General features: G+C 38.4%; 1 protein-coding gene and 1 long non-coding RNA gene across 3 annotated transcripts in view; one reads left to right on the forward strand and one right to left on the reverse strand.

Annotated features, from left to right (window-relative positions):
* LOC116716146 (fibroblast growth factor 14-like) overlaps window positions 1–25748 on the reverse strand; it is a 50798-nt gene that overhangs the window by 10210 nt on the left and 14840 nt on the right. Inside the window, exons 1-3 of one of the 2 annotated variants that reach the window (XM_032557022.1) lie at window positions 19862–20178; window positions 11187–11297; window positions 4967–5070 (exon numbers count right to left, since the gene is read on the reverse strand). In XM_032557022.1, the coding sequence (XP_032412913.1) occupies window positions 4967–5070; window positions 11187–11297; window positions 19862–20054 (408 nt within the window). In that variant the 5' untranslated portion in view covers window positions 20055–20178. Of the gene's footprint in view, window positions 1–4966; window positions 5071–11186; window positions 11298–19861; window positions 20179–25748 lie in introns of those variants that run through there. The other variant, XM_032557021.1, reaches the window with a different exon arrangement.
* Window positions 21581–23486, forward strand: LOC116716148 (uncharacterized). The gene is made up of 2 exons (XR_004338396.1): window positions 21581–21978; window positions 23135–23486. It is a non-coding gene; the product is annotated as an uncharacterized LOC116716148 (long non-coding RNA).

The raw sequence follows: 25748 nt of genomic DNA on the forward strand, positions 1-25748 counted from the left end.
CAATACACTCCACTCTAAATCCTATTTAATCAACTGAGCATACACTGAGTGGATCCTGAAACAAGTTGCACAAACATCTTGAGGATTATCAGAGAAATGAGATTCATGAACTCACTTTTGATGCTACAGCAAAAGATGGAATGTTAACTTACAAAAATGAGTAAAAGATGTTTTTACTTTGGCATGACTGGTTATTTGGTTTGGATGTCTTTGGAATAAAATTACATTCAAATTGTTTTAAGAGTAAGTTTTTATTATTGAAAAGGTGATGGGAGGTGATTAGTTTCTACTGTTTTTTTCTCACTTTTTATTTATATTTATAGACTGAATGCAATAAAAGATGAAAGAAATGTGCTAACAATATGGTTGAGTGAATTAAATAATCCAACTAATACTACCAAAATGCTACCAAATCATTTGAAATTAATCAGATTTGAGTAAAATTCATGTTAAAATTCACATAAAAAGAAAACAGCTCTTAACATTAACAGTCAAGATCTTGAGTTTAAGATGGCTTTTCACAAAAGGTAACTTTGTGTCCTTCAGCAACAAAGAAGAAGAGGGTCATACTTAAAGAACAGCAACATGAAAATGAAGTAGATTCATTTACTCAAGGCCTAATGTAAGAATCCATTTCCATTTCTAATGCTGGGGGTAGACGGTCAGCAAAACTTCAGATTTAAAAAAACATAAGGGCTGTAATTGAGCCTCAGTAATTACGCAGACAGTGCACACCACACATGTATATTTGCATAATCTAGGCTACAAAACCAATTTAACTTCAACAAACATATGTGAGAAAATATGTTGAAAAATGTGGAAAATTTCATTGATGTCCCTTTTAAAAAACATCTTCAATTCACTTACATGTGTGGGAGCTGATATGCTTTCTAAATATATAGAAATGTTTGGAAAAATTCAATAAATAAATATTTTTATTGAGATATTTATCACATTTAATTAATCTTTTTCATTACAATTACAACTCATCAAGAATTATATTATATAAAATTATATAATTTATATAAATTATATAAAGGTTTGCACAATTTGTAATGAATGTATAGAATATGTTTAACATATTGTTTAGCATATTAATTAAAATGTGACCACATGTTTTTGGTCTAAACTTATTCATTGTTATCAGTCATGACTATTATTAATTAAATAATTTTATTTAAAAAATTCTCATGTACTTGTTGCCTTTTTTAGAATTTAGTTAGTTTTATTGTGTTTTCTAAACAACGCTCAGGTTTACTACTGTGCATTGCAGATTTTATTTGCATATTTATAACATCCTACATGAATGAATACTTCAGGGTCATTAAAACACTGATTCTTAAGGAGAAATATTGGCTAGATGTACAAAGGGCCATCAAATATAAGCTAAGGCATCTGAATTTACTCTATTAATATCAATCTTCTCTCATAACTTTCTCCAACTCTGGATGTGAACGAAGCAGCAGCAGGTGCAGGACCAACAGGCATGTGTTGCAAGAGATGCGCACCAACTTTGTTAAACTCAATTTCCTCTTTCACCTTTCTTCTCACATGCTCCCACCTAACACCCAGGGACACACAGCCGTCTCCCTTCGTCTCATACACACACAGTCCCAGACTCATCAGCACTTCTTTTCCCCCACTTTCCCCAGCATGCTTCATAATTATCACATAGCAGCTCATTGCACACAGCACCATCTGTTACTCAAACGCATGCGCATCCCAACACAGCAACAAGCCGCTGTCAGATGCCGTGGATTTTGAGTTACTGAAACTTAGCATGCGTGGCCAAATGTGCAGCAACTGTTTTAAATAAAGGGGATAAGGAATTAGCCCTAAAGGAGTATTAATCTACTATCATGAAGCAACATTCTCATGCAAAAACATTATCTGAATATAAATACTCTGCGTTTAAGCTGGAAAAGATTTTACCTTTTTTTATGCCAAAATGAGAAGTCATCTGTAGCCCAAAGCATATTTTACATTATTCTCTGGCTCTGAGGATGATGCTAAAATATATTCATGACTGAGAAAGAGACAGAGCCTTGAAGTTCATGGCATTCAACCACTTCAGCACATCTTCTCCAGTGTTGGAGAGATGTGCTGAAGTCGTTGAATGCCACTTCAGCATTCAACCTGAAGTGAATGCTGAATGCATTCATCTCTCCAACACATTTCTCCAGTGTTGGAGAGATGTGCTGAAGTCGTTGAATACCATGAACTTTAAGCCAAACTTTCAGGATTGACTGTGACACATTCATGAAGAGGCTGGATGGGGTTGAATTAACTGGAAAGTGGGGATATGAAACACATTTGCACAATACATTGTGAAAAGATCGACATCGCAATAACACTGTTTATCCCAAAAAAACTGTTTGGAGTGCAAGAATTCATCCATCCATCCATCCATTTTCTAACACTCTTGTCCCTAGTGGGGTCGGGAGGGGTGCTGGTGCCTATCTCCAGCTAACGTTGTGGGTGAGAGGCGAGGTCACACTGGACGGGTCGCCAGTTTGTCGCTAGTGCAAGAATTGTTGGAGAATATATTCTAAATGTTATGAGCTTGCATTTTTCATGCTAAGGTAATATTCAGCCAGCTGGATAGAGTCCCTTACACTGGCTTGCATGTTTGTTGCAGAAAAATACATTTTTGTTTAGCCTTCTGCTGCTGCAAGAATTTTCAGACACATTTCCAAAGAAAATTCAGGGAACAATGCATTATTTTCCCTTCACTTCACAATTGTAACTTTTAAGGTATATAAAACCAACAAAACCAATTGAGGCTTAAGATTGTAAAGTGAAAAAACGCTAAGAAAGCTTCAAGAGGTATGAATGCAGTGCAGCATGTTCTGAATACATGCTGCAATGCATGTTTTTCTCCCTTAAATTCAGACGAAATGGATGAAATTAATGATCACTGAAAGCATAAAACACGAACCAGCTGCTGGGACAAAAAACACCATAAAACAGAAAGAAAATGTGCTGACTTCTGCTAGCCGACACCCTGCATTGTCATATTTTTCCTTCCAATTGGAAAATGTGGTGCCCTATCCCAAACATTTTACAGAAAAGACCACTGACAAGTCCTCCTTGTTTCTCCGAAGTTAAAGGCACTGCGGCCTGATCCATATCAACATCCTGTCACCTCCACCTTGTCTCGATTGGGCAGAGGACAAACTAACCCAATTTGTGTCCAGTAAACAAGCAGTTCACTTCATATGAAGTATAAAAAGTCAACAGCAGAGCTGCAGTTCATTTGTGGAGGCGCCCTCGTAACGTTTAATGAGCATCTCTCCAGCCTGGCCACGCCATCCTTACCTGCCAGGACCTACGGAGCAGCCAATTAAACATCAAGCCATGCTGACATCAGGATGAATTAGAACTGCCGTTGATTATTTATACATTCATTATCATGGAGCTGCCAGGACCTCAGTCCTCGAGCTGGAACGCGATCAAACGTTCTCACTTTTCCTCTCCTTGTGCAGCTTTGGAGGGGACTTCTGCTGTGTGCGAACGGAGGGACTCCCCCTCTTCAATTATTTACAGGAAGCCCTCATGCATCTGTGACTTTCAGCGACAGGCTGAGAAAGCCCAGCAGAGCGGCGCAGAGCGCCGTTAGTCCTCTTCCCAATTACTATTTTCTCTTCCTCTCATCCCTTTACAAACAATGTTTCCTCCTCTCAATCCTTCCTGGTTCTTGTCCAACTCCCTCATCTGTTTACACGGGTTTCTTTTCCTCTTTCAAATCTTTTCTAAAACAGTTTTTACCTTGCCTTTTCTTTTCCTTTCTCATATACAAACCTGCTCCCTCTTCGTACCTTTGTTCCTCTCAGCTGTCATGTTCGTTTCCCTCATTTAACCTCTTCCCCTCCTGCCCACTTCTATTCCCCCATTCCCTCAATCACCTATCCTCTCATCTCATCACCTCTTGTCATCTTCCCCCCAAAAAAGAAAAGAAGGGGGAGGAAGGAGGGATGAAGCAGGAAGTAAGGGACATCGGTGGATGAGTGTGAACTCCTTCTGAAGAGTCAGCATGGAAATAATTCATATTCTGCTCCAGCTTACCCACATCGCAGCTCCTGTACCTCACCTTCCCTCTGTTCTTCGCTGCTCTGCTTGCTCTTCACCTCCTCCTCCTCTATTTCTCTGTCAAACCTCGTCTTTCATACTGTTCTCCCCGTCTCCTCACAGTAATTTTGCTTTTGATTTTACCATTTTCACATCTGCTGGCGTTTGCTGAGATGCTTCTGGCAAGGACACTGAAACACATCGCTGTCAAATTCACTCAAACTGAAGGAATATTTGTCATTTAGGCAGATTGATTGCCTCAGTGATATATTTTTTGTTGCCATTTTCCTGATTATTCTAATGACTCTTGAATTTTCTAAAGTCTAAGTTTTATATACATTTTTTACCAGGGATGCCAGTAAATGTGGAAGGTCCTACATATATATTTGAAATAATGTCATTTTAACTGCTTTAGGATATTTGGATGCAACATTTTGTAAACTGATCAATTTGTTACAACCTTTGCAAACCCTTATTTGGTGAACTAAATAAGTTATAGAATTCATTTGAATTCAAAAAACAAGACTATAAAAAACTTTTCTGTCATAGTTAGCTTTGGAACATGGCGTGAACAATATTAACATTCAATAAGCCACATCCCTCCTTTGGAAGCTCAGGTAGTTTCCAAATGTCGTCTCCCACCTATGATCACAGCTGAAGACAACAGATGCATCATCTCCGAGCCCCACTGGCCAACAACTCACCCTGGTGGATAAACCCGGGCCGATATTTCCATTTGTGTCTAATTAAAGTCCCAGAGGGGACCGCAGAGCATCTAAAACCAAGAGGAACCAAACACGGTTCGCAGCACGGCTGAAGACGACAGCTGTGATGGCGGACGGTGTCCTTTAGCAGCTTCTGATAAACCTGTCTACGCGTGTGTCGCCGGTGTGCTCACCGAGGAGTAAAGGTGACCCTCTCCGTTCATGGCGATGTAGAGTCCGGTCTTGACTGATTGGATGGCCACGACTCTCAGACCCACAGGAATTAGGTTGAAGAGAGCTGAGGAGAAACAACACAAGAGGAATTAAAATGGAAACTGTTTTCTAGATGTACTAATGAATGTTGTTGCATTTTATATAGTGCTCTCAATCGATTAAAAAATGTAATCAGATTAATCACGCTCTAGCACTGTGACTAATCAATATGGTTAACTTTCTAACCTTGAAATGTAAAAATGCACGTTTTCAAAAAGTGTTTAAGAAAATGTCTTACTGTCTCAAACCAAACATTTCAGTTTTCCAGGATTTCATATTCAGGATGAAGTGATTTTGTTTCAAACGTAATTTAGAAACTTTAAATTGGTTGTGCTTCGGTGGAAGACTACCTGGGTTTTACCCAAAAGTCCATTGTGGTATGTTTTTAAGAATTGTCTTGGTGCTTCAGGCCTTTATTTGGCAGAAATCAGACAAGAAGCAGATGGAGAGAACGATGGTGAGACACTTGTGGCTAAGGAACCGAGGACAGGAGTCAAATTCGCATCGAGGTTTATATCCTCTGAATAGGGCATCCACTCTAATCACGGTGTTTTTTAAGCTAAAACTTTCCGTCGAGCACATCAGTCTGACTCTCCTCTCTCGTCTATTCACTTACTGTATTGTATTGTATTGTTCTGTATTGTTCAGCGCAGAACAAGACCATGTAATGCCCTGCTTTGAAGTTACCCTCTGCGGTAGAGACGCTTTTAGGTCAAAATAGAATAGGTAATGCTATTAATTAGCATTATGTAATATTAATACGTTAAACTCTTTAGATTAATCATATGCAGCCCTAATTTTAAAAGAACATGAATAAATCAGACGGTTTGAGGCTACACTAAACAATCTCAACTAAAACAGGACGGATGTTTTCTGATTGGTACAAAAATAAAAAAGATGTTTATCATGAAAACATTCAGTTTTAAACAACAAAAAAATGACTTTTTTTAAACAATAGAAACAAATGTCTATGCTTCCATGAAAGTTAAACTCATGAAGTCTTGTTCAAGATGTGCAGCCATGCACGTTCATATCAACAGCGGAAAGAGCCTGCTATGCATCTAGTGATGACATTTTAGGGGTTTTGGACTCTTCGTGTAGCCTGTTCAAGTTGTCTTTCAGGGTGAAATTGCTTGAACAGCCACAGGTGGCCATGTTGGAAGTTGTTTTCAGCACTTTTCAAATCCTTCATCAGACGCCTAAGCTGCTTTAATCTTCTCTCTGAAGGCCTTGGAGAGCTCTCTGGGTCTGTTCGCTCTCACTTCAACAGTTGGAGGACCAAACTAAATATCTCAGGTTAAAACTGGTGTACTAATGTTCTCCATGTTTCTGATGGGATTTGCTAGTTAAGAGGGAAAAAATGTGTGGTTTTCTAATTTATTCCATGTGAAAAAGTATAGTTTTACTATATTTTACTTCAAATTATCTCTTTTGTTTGGTTGTATTTCTTATTTTTAATACCTTAATGCCTAAGAAATGTCAAAAGTAACCCTATTTTTCTGTCCCACGTGGTACTTTGACAAAACTACTTTAGATTTTATGACATTTTAATCACTCACAATTCGTTTAATTTGAGACTCAGTAGCTCATAACCCCTGCAGGTCAGGTCTAAAGAGCAGCACTCTGTGATGGTACAGGCACAGACTGAGCTTTGAACTGGAGCCATAATGTCTTGAATTATCTTGTGTCAGTACAAAAACTGCATCTTTTTTTTAACCCTCTTGAAAACCCTCAGAAGTAATTCTCCTGAAAATCTAGAAGAGGTCATGAGTTGAGTGATTTTTGAGGCTCAAAAGAAGAAAATGGTAGAATCGGTGAAATTGTTACATCTTTCTTTTTAAATAGAGATATGTTTGAAGCCTTACAGCAGCAGCTTTGGAAATAAAAAAGATAAACTGATGTAAGAGAAACCAACTGGTCAAAATCTCTAAAATATCCTATTTTTCTGTTTCTTGAACACATCATGCTAAGCTGTTGGGTCACCCTAACAGCAACAGTCATTAGTGTGGAACTTGTAAATGTGTGAAAAAGACTCAAAGTGTGAAAATATTAATATAAAGTTGTTAAAAACAAAGTAAGGGGGAGAATGCAATAAGGTATCTTTGATAAAACTACATTGATCTCAACACCAGTGGTTCGTTTAGGCTGTAACTTAAAGAGAGTCATAGTTTAGAAGACAACAGTAAGGCTACTCTGGTATCAAAGCAAGGTTGGACTGTTTCTACGTTTGAGCTTTCAGCCTCTGTGACAGAACATGCTGGATTCAGAAACGCTGGTAGACTTTTGAAAATCTCAGAGTCAAAGTAAGAGTCTATGCAAAATACATACAAAGACACAGTAATGCTAATTGCTCTAATTACTAAAATGAGATACAAGAGACGGTTTAAAACCCCATGTTTTATTCTGAATGCTATTAATAAATCTTGCTGCTGGAAGGTCAAAACTTGGATAAGTGTCTCTCGTCATTCATGGAAACAATTTCTTCATCTGGAGTACTTCAGTGCATTGATGGAGCATCGTCCCACATGAAAACCATTGTCTTCTTCAAAGGTTTTTCCACATCCACTGCGTTTGGGAGTTGATTTAGAGCCCATCTTGAGTCTGAAAAGGTCCAACTTGCTCATCTTTAATAACACCAGCACATCCCAGTAAGCCTTACTAATGTCTCAGTTGAAGTGGAGCTGGGTGTTCAGACACACTTATATCATCAGTCTGTAATACCTTTAAAAAAAGTTGTTTTCAGGTATTTCTTGGTCTAGTTGTGATGTTTCATCTCATGATTCTTGTTCAGTAATGGCCAGGTTTCAGTCTTCCCTAGGTTTTCCCTTTGCTCCAAGCTCTGAACATCTTGTTTTTCTGGGCTCTCCAGGACGATTGAGGTTCCTATTTTCATCCTTCTATACATCTGTTGCATCTCTGTTGAATATTTTTCAATAAAATGCTGGACAGTTCTGTTTTAAGAACATTATGACACAAGAGGGCAGAATCCCTTCGAAAAAAAGTTAGTCACAATCTTTGTTTTATTTTTATTTTCCAACCATTTCCCCTACATAGTACAAGCTGCCTGGAAATTATGCACAACACATTTCACCTGATGAGCCTATATCCAATAAGGATTCACGTTTCCACAGATTGGAGTTATTATCAAAATGTTCATTTATCTAGTAATTGCACAAGCAGTGTACTTCAGATTATGTGGAAACCCTTATATCCTCTCGAAAAGTGGGACTACACAACAGACAAGAAAATGTCACGGGACATTTTCAAATAAAATTGTGGGGACAGTTTAACTCTTCTGCTTTGTTTACACACAGCAATCCAGAGAGGGATGCACAGCGATGATGTCTTTCTTTATCCTACACCGAATTTCTTGTACATTGTGTACTTTGTTCAAAAGTGTTATTTATTTTCAGAGATTTTCCACATCAGTCTGACTAGATGAGGTGCTGAGATCCCTTTTAGCAGAAAAGCTTTGAGACACGGCATTAAAACTGACATTAAAACGTTGTAATTTAGCTGTCTGTTCATCTGACAGACTGAAAGAAGAGAAACGTTCAGCATTTAAGACACAAAAAAATACAAAACAATGACGGGCAACTGGAGAAGGAGCAATTTTTGTTCTAAAGTGCTAAAACAACAAGATCTTTCTTCTGTTCTAGTCAACTGATGTTTGCTGCTATAAGTAGCTTTTAGTGCCAAAATCTTATTTTGCTGGAATTTTTGGAATAATAAAGAAGCATTATTGATATGTGTTTTATAGAAACTAAATACAAGCTTCCCCTCGTCATTTCTTTACAAGTCAAGTCTCTAACAACTAAAATAAACATTTCCTAATTCTGCGTCACTGTACGTTAGGAATCAAACCCTTACTGTTTGTCCTTTGGCCTAAATTATCGCATGAACATTAAACAATTATCTTTCAATCTTTTTTATTAAAGGGTATATTTTAACACTTAATACACTACACAAAAAAACTGATACAGGTAGCTAAATATTATTTTGACATTTTCAAATGTAATATTTACCCAATTAGAAATATGCATTTATGCATATTTGAGTAAAAAGAGATTAAAAGCTGGTGATGTTGAATTTCATAAATTGGAGGGTTTTCTTCTCTTCATTTTGAGCTGGAGGATTTTTAATAATATTTGGAAATCATAAAGCTACATTTAAGACCCTTTTTTTTGAAAATATAAATTAATTAATCTATTTTCCATCAGCTATGCCAACACATTTCGATTAATTTTACGACAAAAAAACAAGAATACAAATATATCCAAATACGACACAGAGAGTGTTAAAACAGAGAATGTGTTTGTTTTTCTTTGCAATCAAGAAATGATTACTACTGCAGCTCTCAGTCAAGGTTCTAAGAAAATAACAGCATCCGTTTTCAATGTTTGGACAAGATGGAAGAAAAATGATGGATTATTTTTGGCATCATGTGAAGACTCCAGCAACAATAAAAGTACTAAAAAAACAACTTCACAAAACACAATGAAAAAAAAAATGTTTAAAATGATTTCTCAGTACCTCATATTTTGCCAGGAGTTAAAATAATAAAAAATTAAGTTGTCCTATTTGGATACAAAAAATAAATAAGGGGGCCTACACTAAATCCTAACTTAATTTTTAATTCAAAAGCTAAATCTGGTTGTTGAATAAAATGTATTGGATAGCCAAAACAATCAACATTCAGAGCCAGTGACCCTTGATAGATCGTTTTCTGATATATTTAACACGCTGATTATTGTTGGAATGAAAAATTATTACTGCGTAGATTTCAATAAATGTCCATATGATCCATCATTTCCATAAATGTGAATTCACAGATCTGGAGAAAAACATCAAGTCCACCTGACATCAGGTGGATTTAAGTATGCACACTTAATGAAAGCAGGAAAATTCTGGGAATTCTGTTTGATTTAGACCCTTTGGAAAAAGAAAAATGTACAAACTGGTGAGTAAAACTGATAATGCTGTAGAGACTTGTCAGAATATAAACAGTTGGACTGAAGATTTTGACCTGATAGCAACGCCAACGTGGGGATGACTCCTTGGACCTGTGAGATTGCTTTTCAAAAGGTGATTTTCTCTAAGCTGACGTTGTAAATTATCCATCTGCAACTCCTGTCTGACGACTGCATGTAGAAAAAAGCTACGGAAACAATTCCCTGAGCAACCACTTTAAATCATTCAGTAGCTAAAACTGAGCTATATCAATATTTACACTAAAATTTTGCAGTCCAGGTTGATATGACTGACTGTGTGTATTCCGATCATAAATTGTACCAAGGGCACCTCTAGCTTCAGCTAACTGAACTTGATGCAGCAGTTCTCTTATTTGAAAGAAAAACCTCATTCACGCCATTTGGTTTAATTTTCATCTTATTAGATACATTTGGAGAGTTGTTCGAGTGTCACTGCTGAGGAATTTCTGGGCCTTGAAAGAAAGATTTCACTTTGCTTTTTATTCCAACTTTTTTCAGCCTCCAAATACTTGCTTGAATTAAATTTGTTATTCCCATGAAACACACATTCCTCTGCTTTATATTTTAGCACTCAACATTTACTCAACTTTAATTTAGTGAACACTTTTGATTAGATTTTAAATTTTCTACTCACACTCCAAAATATATTTGGATAAATGTTACTAAGAGCTCAATTTGAGTCTGAAAACTAACCAATTTGAATAAACTTTGCCAATTGTAGCAATAAAATTGCTCAAATATCCAGCCAGAATTACGCCAGACGCTTGCTAACAACTACAAAAAGCTTTTGATCAAGGTGCGACTTGCTAACCAAGTGTCCATTGGATGGTATGTGTATATTTAAGTCTGAATACATATTTTTTAACAAGTTGGGTTTAGAGCAACTCCACAATAAATTCAAACATAACATCTCATTGCAGCTTTTGGTTTGATCATTCAGCTTGAAAAGAAAACAATGACTCAAACCAATCACTAAACACCCAACGTTAATCAAATTTGTGCCCAAGACCAGAACTGAATTTGATTATTTTGGAACAAAGAGTCAAACAACCTCATCTATTAGAGCTAAATTTGCCAAAAGGTAAAGACTGATTGCTTCTTTTTTTTTTAAATCATCTTCTACGAATGTGTGTTTGTTGTGTGTACTAACAGGAGTTGGTGCTGTCATCTTTGGTCCCGTCCAGACTTCCATCCTGGCCCATCTGGAGATAGAAGCCTTGCCTGCAGAACAACCTGGTCACTATGCCCTTCAGCTGTGGTTCTACATGCAAAGAAACACAAACGATACATCAGATACTGTTATTCACATTTCAAAAGAGTTTGAACCAACTTCAGCGGGACTTGGACTCTAATGCACAATGTCATCCTGGAAGCACCATGGAGGGCACCTTTGTGATAAAACACCTTTTTAAAGCAGCACAATGTGACCACATGCAACCTCCTGCATCCTGAGGGATTTCCTTTGGAAAGTCTAGTCAAGCACATCCAATCCATTACAGGATTCCTGGACTAATCCGTCCTTCGTGGTCATTGTTCCACTTGAATAACATTGATAAATTATTTCTGAAGCTTTGATGCTAAAGTGCAGCCTCGCAGCAGTTTTGTACATACCCAGCAGGCCTTGTGATTGTACAGTGTATTGATCTGCAGGCGCAGGTATCTGTTCCTTTATCACAGGATGTGAACGTGTGCAAAAAAAAAGGAGAGAGGAAATTCTTAATTCCTCTTTCCTCAATGTAAGAAGAGCTTTTCAGTGCTGAAGGAGGAATTGGTGAGATTAAAAAGTGCGACGTGACTGAAATGTGTGTCTGTGAGCTAATTAAATTAAGTGGAACAGTAAAGCATTGGGGTTTAACCTCATCTGCACTGAAATTATAGTCAGATTTATATCAGGTGTAGAAACCATGAAAACAACAAAAAGTGAGACTCAAACAATTTTTACAGGAGAAAAGGAGAGTAAACTCCTGCTGCCAGAGAGTCAGAGTAAAGGGCACCTTGAAAGTATCTCAGAGATATAATCAACTTTAGTAATGTAGCTGCGTCTGCTGAGACGCTCTCAGAATCAGGATGGATGAGAAACAACACATTTCACATTTTAGGAGATCCCAAAATCGTGAAATCCAGATTTATAATGATAGACAGTAAGGAGAAAATGCAATCTCTGATTTGTAAGCTTCTAATAAGATTTTTTTTAATCAGCAGATTTTAGATCCCAGTGTGATTTACTGTAATCTGAGTCTTTTTGATCTGAGTCATTGATCGTTTACCGTCTGGCATGTATAAGCAAAATAAAACAACACCAAATGGAAAAGACGTACACTGGTCACCTAATATGGCCGCTCACCCAGATGCATGTGACCACACCCGTGGTCTCCTCGTGAACCCCACCATCAGTGACTCTGCAGAGATAATAATGAGTGTGGGAATCCCCTTTGAGTGTGCGAGAGACACAAGGTGAATCATTGACGGTACACCCTCTAATGCACAGAGACAGAAAAGAGCTGCGATTGACCCAGTTTTTGGGGGTTTTTTCTTTCAGGAGGGGCGCGAGCCGAGCGTGAGGGGTGTTTTCCGTCTTTGAGGGATCCATCTTGTGCAGCAGCAGGAGGAAAGAGGAGCAGTGATGCTCAAAACCAGCACTTCCACTGCAATTCCCAGCGCGCTGCTTGGCGTGGAGCGTGGTGAAGTCAATAAAAAAAATATGATCCGGCCAAGATGAATAGTCGATTCATCCGGTAAATGCACATTAAAAATCTTCATCGATTTTTTTTATCTGTTTTTATTTATAAATTATGCCAAATCCTTGATATGTCCATATCTCCATCAAGAAAGAAGAATTAAAGCAATGATACATGGACAGATGGAGGGAAGGAAAGAGAAAGAGAGGGTCAGAAGGATGCAAGAGGGAGGATGAGGAAGGACAAAACAGAAGGACACAATGGAGGGAGAAAGGAAAGATGCATGAAACTACAAAAACACACGGGGAAAAAAATGGATGACGTGTGAAAGGAAGAAAAAAGGAAGGGCAAAGGAACAAAGAAAAGAATAAGAAGAAAGACAGAAGAATAGACACAAGGACAGGAGAGAGGAAAGAGAAAAATGAGAGAGGGAAGGACACAAGAAAAAGGAAGGAAAGAAAAAGGAGTGGCATGAAAAAAAGACCAGAAATGACACATGGAAGAAAGGATTGCTCAGAGAAATGATAAAAGGAAGGAAAAAAGAAAGGATCACCACAAGGAATGAGACAAGGAAGGATAACGGGGAGGAAGGAAATGATGTAAGGAAGAAAGGAAAGAAGAAAAAGCTCAAGGGAGGAAGGATAGAACAAAGGAATGACATGAGGAAGGAGAAAAGGTGGACAAAACATTTAGATAGATAAAAACCTTACAAAAATGTTAATTGTATTTAACCGCCACATTTAAATACAAAAAAAGTTTACCAAAGTGCTTCAAAGCATTAAAAAAAATCAGCCAAATGAAATAAATTAAATCACTAGGATAAAAACAAAATTAATGACATGATCAAACTAAAAGTGAACGGTAAATTTTCAGGCAGGATTTATCAAACGGTTGCAGAACGAATATTAAGAGCCAGATTCCCTCTGTTCTTCAGTCGCAGTGCGCTTCTGGAGTTATATGGTTCAAGCAATTTAGTTAAATCAATTTTTAACTTTCAAGGCAAGTCCAAGGAATAAAAGAAATAAATGAAATCAACAAGAAGATGTACAGGCAGCCAGTGAAAATCAACTGATATGATTATGCCTTCTGATATCTTTTAGGAAATTTGCTCCAGCAAAACCAATGATGGTTTTCAAGGTCTTTTTTGCAAAATAATTTGTTTTAGCAAACTGATGTAAATGAGTAAAGCTGCTCTCAAAAGCTGTTACTTGCCTACTACTAATAATACTTATCTAAAACATATCTCCTTTCTTTTCCAGATGTGTAAAATGCCGAAATCCAGTTACATTCTCTCCCAAACTGTAAAATTCACTATTGCCTTGTTACATAATGCATCATTAATAACATTATTAGGAGGAATCAAAAAGGATATTCCTGTTTCAGAGACACATGTAGCTCACTCTCTAGCTCTGTTTAGATCCCTGGGTTTTGTGATAAAGATTAGTATAAACATGTTTCAGGCTTGTTGTTGTGACTCAGCCGACAGAAATGTTCAAGGCTACAGAGTTTCAATAATAATAAAAAAACAATAGATGTTTTCTTAAAGTTGGTTTGACGTCTTGGCTCGTGGCTCACAGCGTAGTGGCCTCTCTCCGCTGAATATTAAACTTAATACATGGCAACAATATTTTTTCTCCCAGTGCCAAGCTGGAAAGCAAATAAAACTCACGAATAAACCTGAAATTGCTGTGACTAAAACACCAGTGGAAGACGAAGTAGTGTATGGTTCTTTTGTGGTTTTTATTACATTTATTTATCTAATAAAAATTTATTAGATCCCAGTTGGTGGTGACTTTAGTAGCAAACAGATTTGGTAACTTAAATTGAAAATATAGCTGGTAACTTAACTGGATTGAGCTGAACTCTGTGGTAACTTAAAATATTTAGTTTTATAACCAAATCTTGACTCTCCCTCACCTGTCTGCTGTGCTCCTTGAGTCTCATGAAGCAGCTTGTTCGCTAATGTTCTCTAACAAACCTCTGAGGCCTTGACAGAGCCGCTGGATTTATACTGAGATTAAATTACACGCGGGTCGAACCATTATCCACTTTTTCTTCCACTTCACAACTAAGCTGCGTTTGCTTTCGGTCCATCACAAAGGAGACGAAATTCGAAAACGTTTCATCTGATTAGATATTTTTCCAACGCTCTTTTCAGGAGTCTGCAATAGTGCGTGTAATGAGAACACAAATGTTGAGCTCAATCCTCACAATAAATAAGAAAGCGACGACTTAGAGCAGCAGCTTTAAAAGCTTATTGACCTTATGCACTCCTAATTACAGCCGGACAGTGATGAAAGGTAATGAAAAACCGCGATACACACATCTAATTTTGTTTTGATTACACCGCTTCTCTGTTTTCCAGTGGTCACTTTTTATCTCCTCATTTCAAGGCTAATGAAGCTACCTAGGAGGTCTCATTAACACTTGCAGAGATATATTTGACTTGCTGCAGCTGTGCTGCCCAGCAGATGACAACCTGGGCTGCAGTTTTCACAGCCCACAGTGTTCCTGGCAGACCTCCCGCTTCTACATACAGGATTTTAAAAATTAAAAATATGACATTAATACTCAGACTGATTCTTTGTTCTTTACATTCAGGATGTTATGAAATAAATGCTATAAAATAGTTAAAACTATATTTCCAAAGGAATAGTTAAAGAAGATCTTTAATGCAATTTGCTTTCATGTTTATTGGTTATGTTCATTATTTATTTATTGATTTTTGGAAAATAAACATAGATACAGTGGTGGACACTCTTCTGCTAATAGCAAAGCTGATTTTTCAATTAATGCTTTCCCATTTTGCTAACTTTGAAAACATTTAGCACACTTAGCTTCCCCCAACTCTAGTTACATTCAACTGGAAAAAACTAGCTGATATGAAAAACCAAAAATGAATTTTACTTGCAGAAAAGGACATGTGTTTTTTTGTTATTGTTGTTGTTTTGAAAATGATCACTTTCCAAAAACTCAATACACCTTAATACCAGCAAATGGCATCAAGGTATATTGAATACCGGGAGTTAAATTCTGCTGGATTTATTGTAAGACGTGAATTCATTTGTGCACATTTATGCTACCACGTTTTTTTATTTTTTATATGTTTTTCTCCTTTTGTTAGATCAGTTTAGCAGGATAACGCATATGTATATGAAAATGAGTTAATAATCTCAGGTAGCGTAAATGTGGGTCTTTATACACGTGCATCCCTTCATCCACCTGGTTGTCCGTTTCATCAGAATCAGACCCACAATTTCTGAGTAACCAAGGTGAAATTCCCACTCTTCCCAGTATCGCCGGTGTTCCTTTTTTTTGTGACTAGGGAAATTCCCATCCTCATGTTGCCATGGGAACAGTCTCCTGATTCCAGACTGTTCCAGAGAAAGGGTATTCCCCCATTCACACGCTCACACACTTACAAATACACACGCACGTGGATTTGCTCCCACATTGCCCATCTTTGGAGACAATGTGATCTGATTGAATCAGTCAGCCAATCAAGGCTGCCACGCGGATTTGACATATTGCATTGTCTGTTAATTCGTCAACACGCGGCGCTAAACGGCGTACAGAGCGGCGCCTCATACAAGCGAGGCATTAAAGATCGCAGCGCACGCAGCATCTTGACAAACGAAAAAGCACCCAAGTGAGGAATTCATGTGCAGCACCCATTTTATCCTCATTTACCTCGGCTCGATAAGTGATTACAGACACACACTGAGATGTAAACGGCAGATCTGGAATGATGAACCTGAACTAATGCCAAAAAAAAATTATGATCAAATTCCTTGCAGGTCTTCAAACAATCTTTATGCTTTCACATGTTATTCCAGATTCCGAGACTTTAATAGGAAAAACACCGGTGTCATTTATTGATTATGCTTATTGAGCAATTGCATCAACCTCGAGGCAAGGAAACGCCCTGTCCAGACAGCCTGTCACAGACCTGACTCTCCCTGGGTTACATTAATCACCAGCAACGTCTTTAATGTGAAACAATTTGGTTTGGCTCTCCAGTCGAGTCATTTTTATTTTGAGGGATTCTCTTTTTTCCACCTGGAGTCACGTTTCCGTTGCAGCATGAAACCAGAGAGAAAGAGCTGCCTTTTAACTTAGCCTTTGACTCATGTTCTTCCAGAGAAATGCGCATGTGATCGGGGAGACACGGGCGCGCCTTTACATGTCCTGACTAAATACCAGGTCAGGCTTCAGCACGCTGGATGGTTTGCTGGTTCAAAAAACATTTCTGTCTCCATCAAATGCTTCTGTAGCCATTTTTGCGGGTTTTTACCCCTCAAATCTTCCTCTTTATTTCAAGAGACTTTTCTGCACTTTACATCTCTGAAGCAAGTTCTTGTTTCAGCGCATTATCAATTCCGCCTTCACAGTCTCCACAGATTTTATACAATCACGGCTATGAGCAAAAAGCTGCAGTACCAGATGAACTGTTAACCTCAAGACTCCTCGTTAACAAACACAAATATGGATTGGATTTACTGCAGCAAAATCTGTTTTTAAACGCTCTTTCCTCTCCAAGAACGAGCATAAAATTACTCATAAAATATGGAAGTAAAATAAGAAGTCCTGCTTGCTGTTGCAGGTGACACAAATATGCAAATAAGGGGTCTGGTGTAGATTGATTGGCATGCATGCGACACGGTGGGGGTGGTATCATGCTGTGGTGGTGTATTTTTTCCCCCTACAACAGGGATTGAAACACTGGTTAAAGTTTATGGGGGGAGGGGATTCGCAAAAAAGCATGAGACTGGGGCAGACGTTCATCACAGATCTACAACAGGATGGTTACAATTAGAGCATTTGGCCCAGTCAAAGTCCAGACTTAAATCCAATTTAGAACATGTGGAAGGACTCCATTCCATCTGAGTTACCATGAGTCATTTTGCAAAGAAGAACGAGCGAAAAATCCCAGAAGACTTGCAGCTGTAACTGCAGCAGAAAGCGCCTCTTCAAAGCACTGACTCGGAGGGTTGAGAAAGGCACACTTTACCTTTCAGACTTCTGTTTGATAGAATTTTGAAAACCGCCGATTATTTCCCTTCCACTTCACAATTACGCACTTCATTGTGTTGCTGAATCACCTAAAATCCCTACAATGTAATGAAGTTTGTGATTGCAAAGCGAGAAGAAAATCCAGGGAGGAAGGATACTTTGACACAGGTTTGTGCTTTTTGTGGCCCAACGCAGACACAATATGAGAGCATTTGTGTACGTAAACCTGTAGCTATTTCACAAAGCAAACAACGAGGCAGTTCATCACCTCAGGCTGTCGGAAGCAATCCACGTTGTTAAAACGCATTTAATTGATAAGGGAAATTGACAATTATTTGCCACGTCCAAGCAGACGGAATCTCTTGTTTTCCTCTTCTGCAAATAGCTCTATAATTTAAAGCAGCAAATGAGCACCGGATGTGTTTGTAGCGCTGGAATTTCATTTAATAATTAGAATTATTGAGAGAGGAAAGGAAAGCAGGAGACCCTGCCCAGTGGAGAAAAGAGGACACAGTCTGGGGAAGCTGCATGAAAGGTCATTTACGTCTCCTTCGTCTCCTTCCTCCTCCCAGGACATAATCTCTTTGATGTCACGCACTTTCATCAATGAAACTAAACGTAAAACATATTTTTCTATCAGACAACCTTTTCTACAGATGTGAATTCCTGTCTGATCTGGTTATACAGCTGATAGATTTCACCTCCCGACGGTGTGACTCAGCCAAAAGGAATTTCTTAAAGCTGTAAATTAGATTTTTGATTGAGGTTTCGATTATATTTTTATGCAGCCCCAACGGAGTAGAGATCATGTTTGTTAGCAGCTTTTGTTTCAGCTGAAATCTCACACAAAATTATAAAAATAAATAAATAAGTGAATTGACTAAACTGAACTCATCGATATTAGTCCAAAACCTTTAGAAGACAGACAGGGATGTTGCCGATTTTTCTCATGCAAACACAGCAATGAGATTTTTTATATATAAATATATTAGTGGTTCTTGTGACTGAAAAGAGGAGCAATGGAGAGCTTGAAGCAGAAGAAGCAGAAAGAGGGGGGGAAAAGTCATATGAAGCTGGAAAAGGAGAGTGGAAAGATCTGAGGAGGAAAAGATGGAGGCAGAGAAAGACCTCAGGTGGGAAGAGGATTAGAGCAGAGCAAGAGGAGGAGAAAAAGAAAGGGGGCATGAGGAGGAAAGTGAAGAAGATTTGAGAGAAAAATAGGACATGAAGCTGGGAGGAGGCCAGAAGACAAAGAGAAAGGAAAACTAAGCAGGTAGGACACAGATTCCCTTCGTTTACCATACCGAACCAGTAAGAACCAACCCATGCCAACACAAATCTTTCCTCTTCCTTCCCGTGCCGTACACCATCACCTGCTGGATTCCAACACAATCAATTGATTAGCACTCATCTCCCCGACGCTTCCCATAGCACACAATCACAACATTCTCATTAAGCTGCATTCATTCCTGCGGCATATGCAATCATTCCTCATTCCTGAGGGGGCTGGATCCAGACTGTGATTCGAAAACGAGCAGCAGCTGTTCTGGATACAAGAGCCGAGCTTGAAAAGGGTTCGTTCGTCTTCACGTGTATTTGAAGGAATCTCTATTTAGTGTATATATAGATAAATATACTGCAAATTTTCATCACATAAATACATTACAAATAAAGTCTGGGTGCAACAAGTGTGTCGCCCCCCCTGTGATGCCGCCCAAAGCAGTGAGCCATTCCACCCAAAACTATCACCTTAGAGGGAACTATGGGATTTGAATGGGGCACATTTTTGACTTTTGCTTTACATCACAAGATGGAAAAACAACAGTTCACGCAGAGTGAGTTGGTAAAAGGAGAAATGAGGTAATTTGTTGAGGCTGAATCTTTAAATTATGAGTTTTAGAGTGTGAGGCGCACAGACACTCAGGAGGGGGTTTGAAACCAGACAGACGAATCTGTGGCTTCAATAATGGATGTACCTGCAAACTAGTGAACCATAAGCCACTACAACACATGACTGTGTGTGTGCGTGTGTGTGTGCGTGTGTGTGTGTGCACGCGCGTGTGTGTCAGAGTGTGTTTGTGCACAAGCCGTTTGGGCGTGAATGGAAACTAGATTTGTGCGTGCGTTTTCACACCTTGCTTCCTTAGCCTCCTCTTCTTCAGCCCGAATATCCGGACTTTGGAGAAGATGTCGACCAGGTTGCCGTTGCACAGCCCCTGCTTCTTACCGGGGCTTTTCCGCCGCCGGTGAGCGGTCGGTCGGTGGGCGTGTTGCTCCCTGGCCTGCCGCTTTTGGCGGATCAAACCGCTGGCGATGGCAGCTGCCATGTCTCCGCCGAAACAGACGACAGGAAAGCGATGCCGTCTCCGTCCGCGTCTCCGGTCTGTTCAGTGTCCACCGGAGGGGACGGAGCGCAGACAAAAATTCAGACACGGACCCCCCTACCCCCCTCCCCCCCAAAATCTCCGCTTTACCACCTATAACAGCCCCATACTTCAGCTCCAGCACGGTGAAGTCCAGAATAAACACTCGAGGTCACAGCATCTTGTCTGCCGACTATCCTTCAGGCCATAGGTTTGAGGAGCGCAGCGGGGTACCTGTCCGTCACGTCTCACCGGTCTGTCCGTCAGTCAACAGCAGTCACTGAGCGGCTTCTTCAGCGCTAAATTCCCGGAGCGTGTGTGTCAGTTCGTGTTCCCATAGTCAACAGGCGAGCCAAGTAAAAATATGGAAGAAAAATCAGATTGAAAAAGCCCCAGAAAGCAGTTATGTCCTCTTCTGTGAGAAGGTCTGTTTGTATTCCGCTGACTGAAGAGAGCGGCGCGCGCTGGAACCGCGAGCCGCTCCAGCTGCGTGGAATGAGACCCACTCACCTGAAACAGCAAATCCGGTTTTTCAAAATAAAACGTAATCTTCTCTTTTCCGCCTCTTAATTTTTAAAAGTTAAATGATCATTTCAGAAAAATAGCCAAACTATTATACACATTTGTTTTGGCGATTGGATTATCTCATGATAAATCAGTAATAAAATACATTTTATTTTCACTTTTTATGTTTAAAGGGGCAATATTATGTATTTTCAAGGCACATAGGGCTATTTTATAGCCTAATTAGCCTTCGGTTGTAAAAATGCTGTTTATATCAAATATGACTTAAAATAAATTTGATTTCATAACTTAAGACATGGACATAGACCGGCTTTATTGTCATTCAGTTATACATTTTCTGTACATATTGAATGGAATTATATTGAAGATCTCTTTAAATACCTTTACTCTTTTTGAAAGTCCACGATCAGAAACTCATCACAACATTTTTATCCTGTGGCTAGTCTGAATAGCTGAATGGTGGAGACGCGGGGGAGGGGTGCTCTGGGAGGCGGAAGCTCAGAAGCTTGGAAACTCCAGCTCTGAGAAGGAGCTGAGCCTCGAAGGCGGTGCTGGGTCCACCCAGGCGTTTTGCATAGCTGACACTGACATTGAAATGAAAGAATTTCTCAAACATGCATGAATGAATCAAGGCAACAATCCTGGCAGGTTTTTGATGAGGGAATAACATTCCTTACCATGAAACGTATAGTATTGAAGACTGTTTTCCACTGGTGCTTACTCAGTGTAGCTCGACTCTGCAATTCTCAGAACCAGAACCAAACAGGGAGAAGCAGCACTTAGTTTCTATGCGCCACAAATCTGGAACAAACGTCCAGAAAACTGCAAAGATGCAGAAACACTGAGTTTCTTTGAATCAAGGCTAAAAAACACTAAGTCTACTTTGATTAGTAGAAAGTGTAGCACTGATGAACATATTGGATGTGCACAGCTTGATGGCATTTGACAAAATTTAATGTTTATTATTTGTTTCATAATTGGTTACTATATAAATATATAATTTAATGTCCTCTATCATTGCCCACCACGCATCTTTGGGTATACAAAATTTTATTTTGAAGGGGATGACCGGATGTCCCCCTGACAGCGGCTCTGGTAGTTTGACGTTTGAGTCCGCGAGCGCTGTCTGGGGCTACACAGCTGCTGTAGCCGCGAGCCAAGCGCGCAGTGACACACGCGCTCCGAACAACAACCCAGCCGTCCTCATTGAGGTCCGGCGAGGTGTTCGTTGTTTGTCTGGTGGCAAGATGCGACCAGAGGGAGGAGGAGACGGAGGAGCAGGTGCGGGAGAAATGAGCCTTCTGAGCGGAAACCTGACAGACGCGTTTTGTCTCAGGAGAACAATACAGCCTGATTAAACCAGGTAAACTATCAACCAAAATATGGTTGATTGAGAAGGCAGATTGCTTATATCATTATGTGAAATTTAGAACTGAGTTTCTGAGGGAAATTGTAATGTTACAAATTATCAATAAAAAATAAGTTTGTTGCTTTGGATGTATCAAGTATGTTTTTGATGAAGCAGTAACATTATAACATGATATTTAGCTAAAAAAAACAAAACATAAATAATTAAGTAAAAGGCACATTTTACATATTGTCCTGTCTTTAAACAGACTTTCCGTCATAGTCCTTTTAAGGCTTATGCACCTTTCTACTACCACATATTTTCCTTCCACTAAATTTTCCATTAATATGCTTGGAAACAACTCTCCAGCCAGCCAGCTTCACTGACTGTGATTAACTTCAGCTGAATGCATAGGCAGTAATATAACATTTCTGTCATAAAAATCCATTTTGCAGGCGTGCCGTGATGTGATGTGGCCTCGGCGCGGCTGTCGCGCTTTCGACTCCTGGACCAGTCTTCCCCCCTTTCCTGTCAGCCTACTTTGAAAAAGGGACACTAAAGCCCACAAAAAGACCCCTTGCCGGGCGATTAAAAACAAATAGAAACAATCAGTTTTGTAATATTAAATTTTTTCTGGAAAGCTGAATTTTGTGTTGTCATTAACTGCAAACCAGAATAATAGTCATTAACAAAAAATAAATGGAAATTTAGTTTGTAATAAATCTAAAATAGTTTCACTTTCTGAATTAAAATACTGAAATAAGTGAACATTTTGTGTATACTCTTAATGGTTGAGATGCACTATGCTTTTTGTTGCCATTTAGAATATCAAAATTAATGGGAAACAACCAAATAGGATAAAAAAAAAATAACCCAATGAGCCTCAGATTGATATGAACACAAACATCCACAAAGAGGTCATAAAACATCCTACATGAAACACATTGACCGTAAAGGACCAACAACTAACCTCTGCTTCTTGTGCATAAAGGTATGGTGCAAACACTGAAACCTGCCCGGCTCATTATCTCTCTCCTCACACATTCCCAACTGTCTGTATTCAGCTCAGGAACGGCTGTCTGAATAAACGGTTTAAAAATGCAAAAGGTGGGCTCGATTGATGGGCTGATTAGCTGCAGCACAGCCTGGCATGTCTGCTTTTATCTTTCAGGTGCAGGTTTCCAGCTGGAAGATTAACTACTATGGCTGACATTTCCTGCATGGCGTAAATATATACACATATAGAAGCACGTCAGAGCCAGTAACAGGAGTTGATTCGGCAATAAAGGTATAATTATTGAAATATGCCCCACTGAAAATACATTTAGTTTTTTTTTATATGCATGTTAGAGCAAATAGAGGTAGGTAGTGTATATTTATGACAGGCAATGCTTAAGGGGGAAAAGAAAAGTGCCATGTCCCAAAATAAAATGCAGGCTAGGATAAACATCACCCTCTAGTTTTTATATATTACCCCCCCAAAAAACTGAAAATAATTATAAAAAATAAGATTTAGTTATACATAAAAGATTAGAAATTGCCAGAAGGATTTGAGCTCATTTCAGCACCATGGACAGCGTCACAAACACAAACACGTCTGGATATAATAGCCACTAGGTGGCAGCAGAGCATCTCCGAGAAAATTACCCGCAATTAGTTGATGACTTTATTTGATATTACAATACATTGCTAACTCAAATGATCAATTGTGACGTAGTTCTATGTGGAGTTGATATGGGATATGTACTTTAAGAGTGTTGAAGTAACTCAAAAATAAACATAAATGCTGAAAATCGGATGAAGCATTCTTACGACTTTAATTGTTTTTTTGTGTGTTTTTTTAACTAATTTGTTTTCAAATGTACTGAAGAAAAATCCAGAATCTTCCACAAGAATCCAGACTTTCTATCTGCATCACCTGATGCTGCAGCGATATGAAAATTTAAACATATTTTAGTTTTTTTGCTCGTCTATATGACTGACAAAAATATGCACAGAGGTATGAATGTGCTCTGTTTATGTATGTGTGCAAGGAGAAGATGTGTACACCCACTTCTATCCAGGTCAGTCCAGGCAAAGGAGTTATGAATAAATCAGAGCCACATTTACATTAAAATTCAGCCACAGGGTTGCTTTTTATGCCATCCCAGAAAAGCAAGGTGCAGCGATTAGACCCCAAAAAGGAAAATTCGTCTCCCTCCTCTCTGCACCAGCTTTTTCCTCAAAGAAATATGTCTGCCCGTCCCAGTTTTTTATTTTCCTCCTAGAAGCATGGTCAGAAAGAAAACTGACAAAGTTGCAAATCTTACAAACTGACACCTGCAAAACGCCAAAAAATAAGAAATGCTGTGCATCAGTGGTTGCATTGACAGCCAACATGACTACATAATTATGTTTCACTACATTTGAGGAGCATCTTCACGCCCGAGTTTCTTGTCGCTCTATACAGAAGCAACAGCGCCCTCTAGAGATCCAAAAGGGCAACAGTAATATTAATAATCATCTTTTCCCCTCCCTCTTCACTGTCCTCCAATCCTTCACATGAAGAAGACAATGAAATCAGACATAATAACTCTGGACCTATATTGATTATAATTTATATCATAACTAAATAAATAACTTATATATTTGACATGCTTAGCAAAAATAAAAGAGAAATTTGCCATTTCTGGTTGCCGAAGTGCTAAACTATTAAGAAAATTTAACAGCTCTGAATCAGATTTTCTCACCAGTAATTTAAGTTATGAAAATTATTTGCTGTTTTATTCTGTATATATATTTACTTATTTATCTAAATTATTTCAGAACCCAAAGCAGTATACTTTGTGAGAACAATATCGATTTACAGCAGAAAGATTAACTATAGCATTTATAGTAAAAATACAAAAAACTTACATTGTAAGTATACTATATATTTAAAGAATGTAGAAAAATACATTTCAAAATGTTAGTCAAAGTGCTTTATAATAACACGCACGAAAAAACTGAACTGAATATTCCACAAAACCAGTTCATTTTCTCATTTAGACCAGTATTACCATATTATTACGCCAAGACTCATAGTAAAGTAGCAAACAATGTGAAAGCAGCTTAAATAAAACACAATTTCTAATTATAAATGATAATCAATATTAATATCTGGTTAATACTTTTAACTAACTCAAAAAAACAAACTTTTGATCATACTGTTGCACAAGAAAAAATGTCTGAAATCAAACTTCTTGCAGTTGTTGACAGCAAATTGTATTGGAATTCACATTTGAATTTCTAAGTCAATTGGAAAGCATCGACATGTAAGACAAGCAATGATTATTTACTCATCATAGTTCCTTTACACCTCCCTATATAAAGTCACTGTATAAAAGTGTGGAAGATGAATATAAAATCAACACTAATTCTGTTCTAATTCTAAGTGCAAGAAATGTAAATGTAGCTAATTAAAATCAATGTCAATAAATGTTTTGTCAAATTAAATTAATTAAAGTGCATATGTTAGAACCATCTTAAATTAAGTAAAAGATTTAGCATCTGCAAAAAATCAATTATTGTGTGAGAAAAAACGTACTTCTGACTTCAAAAGACAATTCATGTGTCAGAACCTCCAGTCCGGTCTGAGTCGGTGTAATAGTTTCAAAAATAAAATGAAAGAAACAAAAACATTATTCATGTGTACAGTAGATATATATTTTTAAAAGCAGTAGCATTGTTTGGTTTAAATCTGTCTGACTGTGCTGAAGGTTCTCACCTGTGACGAAGAAGCGGTGCAGTTCTAGAAAAGAGTCAGA

Source organism: Xiphophorus hellerii, chromosome 24 (assembly GCF_003331165.1).
Source record: "Xiphophorus hellerii strain 12219 chromosome 24, Xiphophorus_hellerii-4.1, whole genome shotgun sequence".
NCBI lineage: Eukaryota > Metazoa > Chordata > Actinopteri > Cyprinodontiformes > Poeciliidae > Xiphophorus > Xiphophorus hellerii.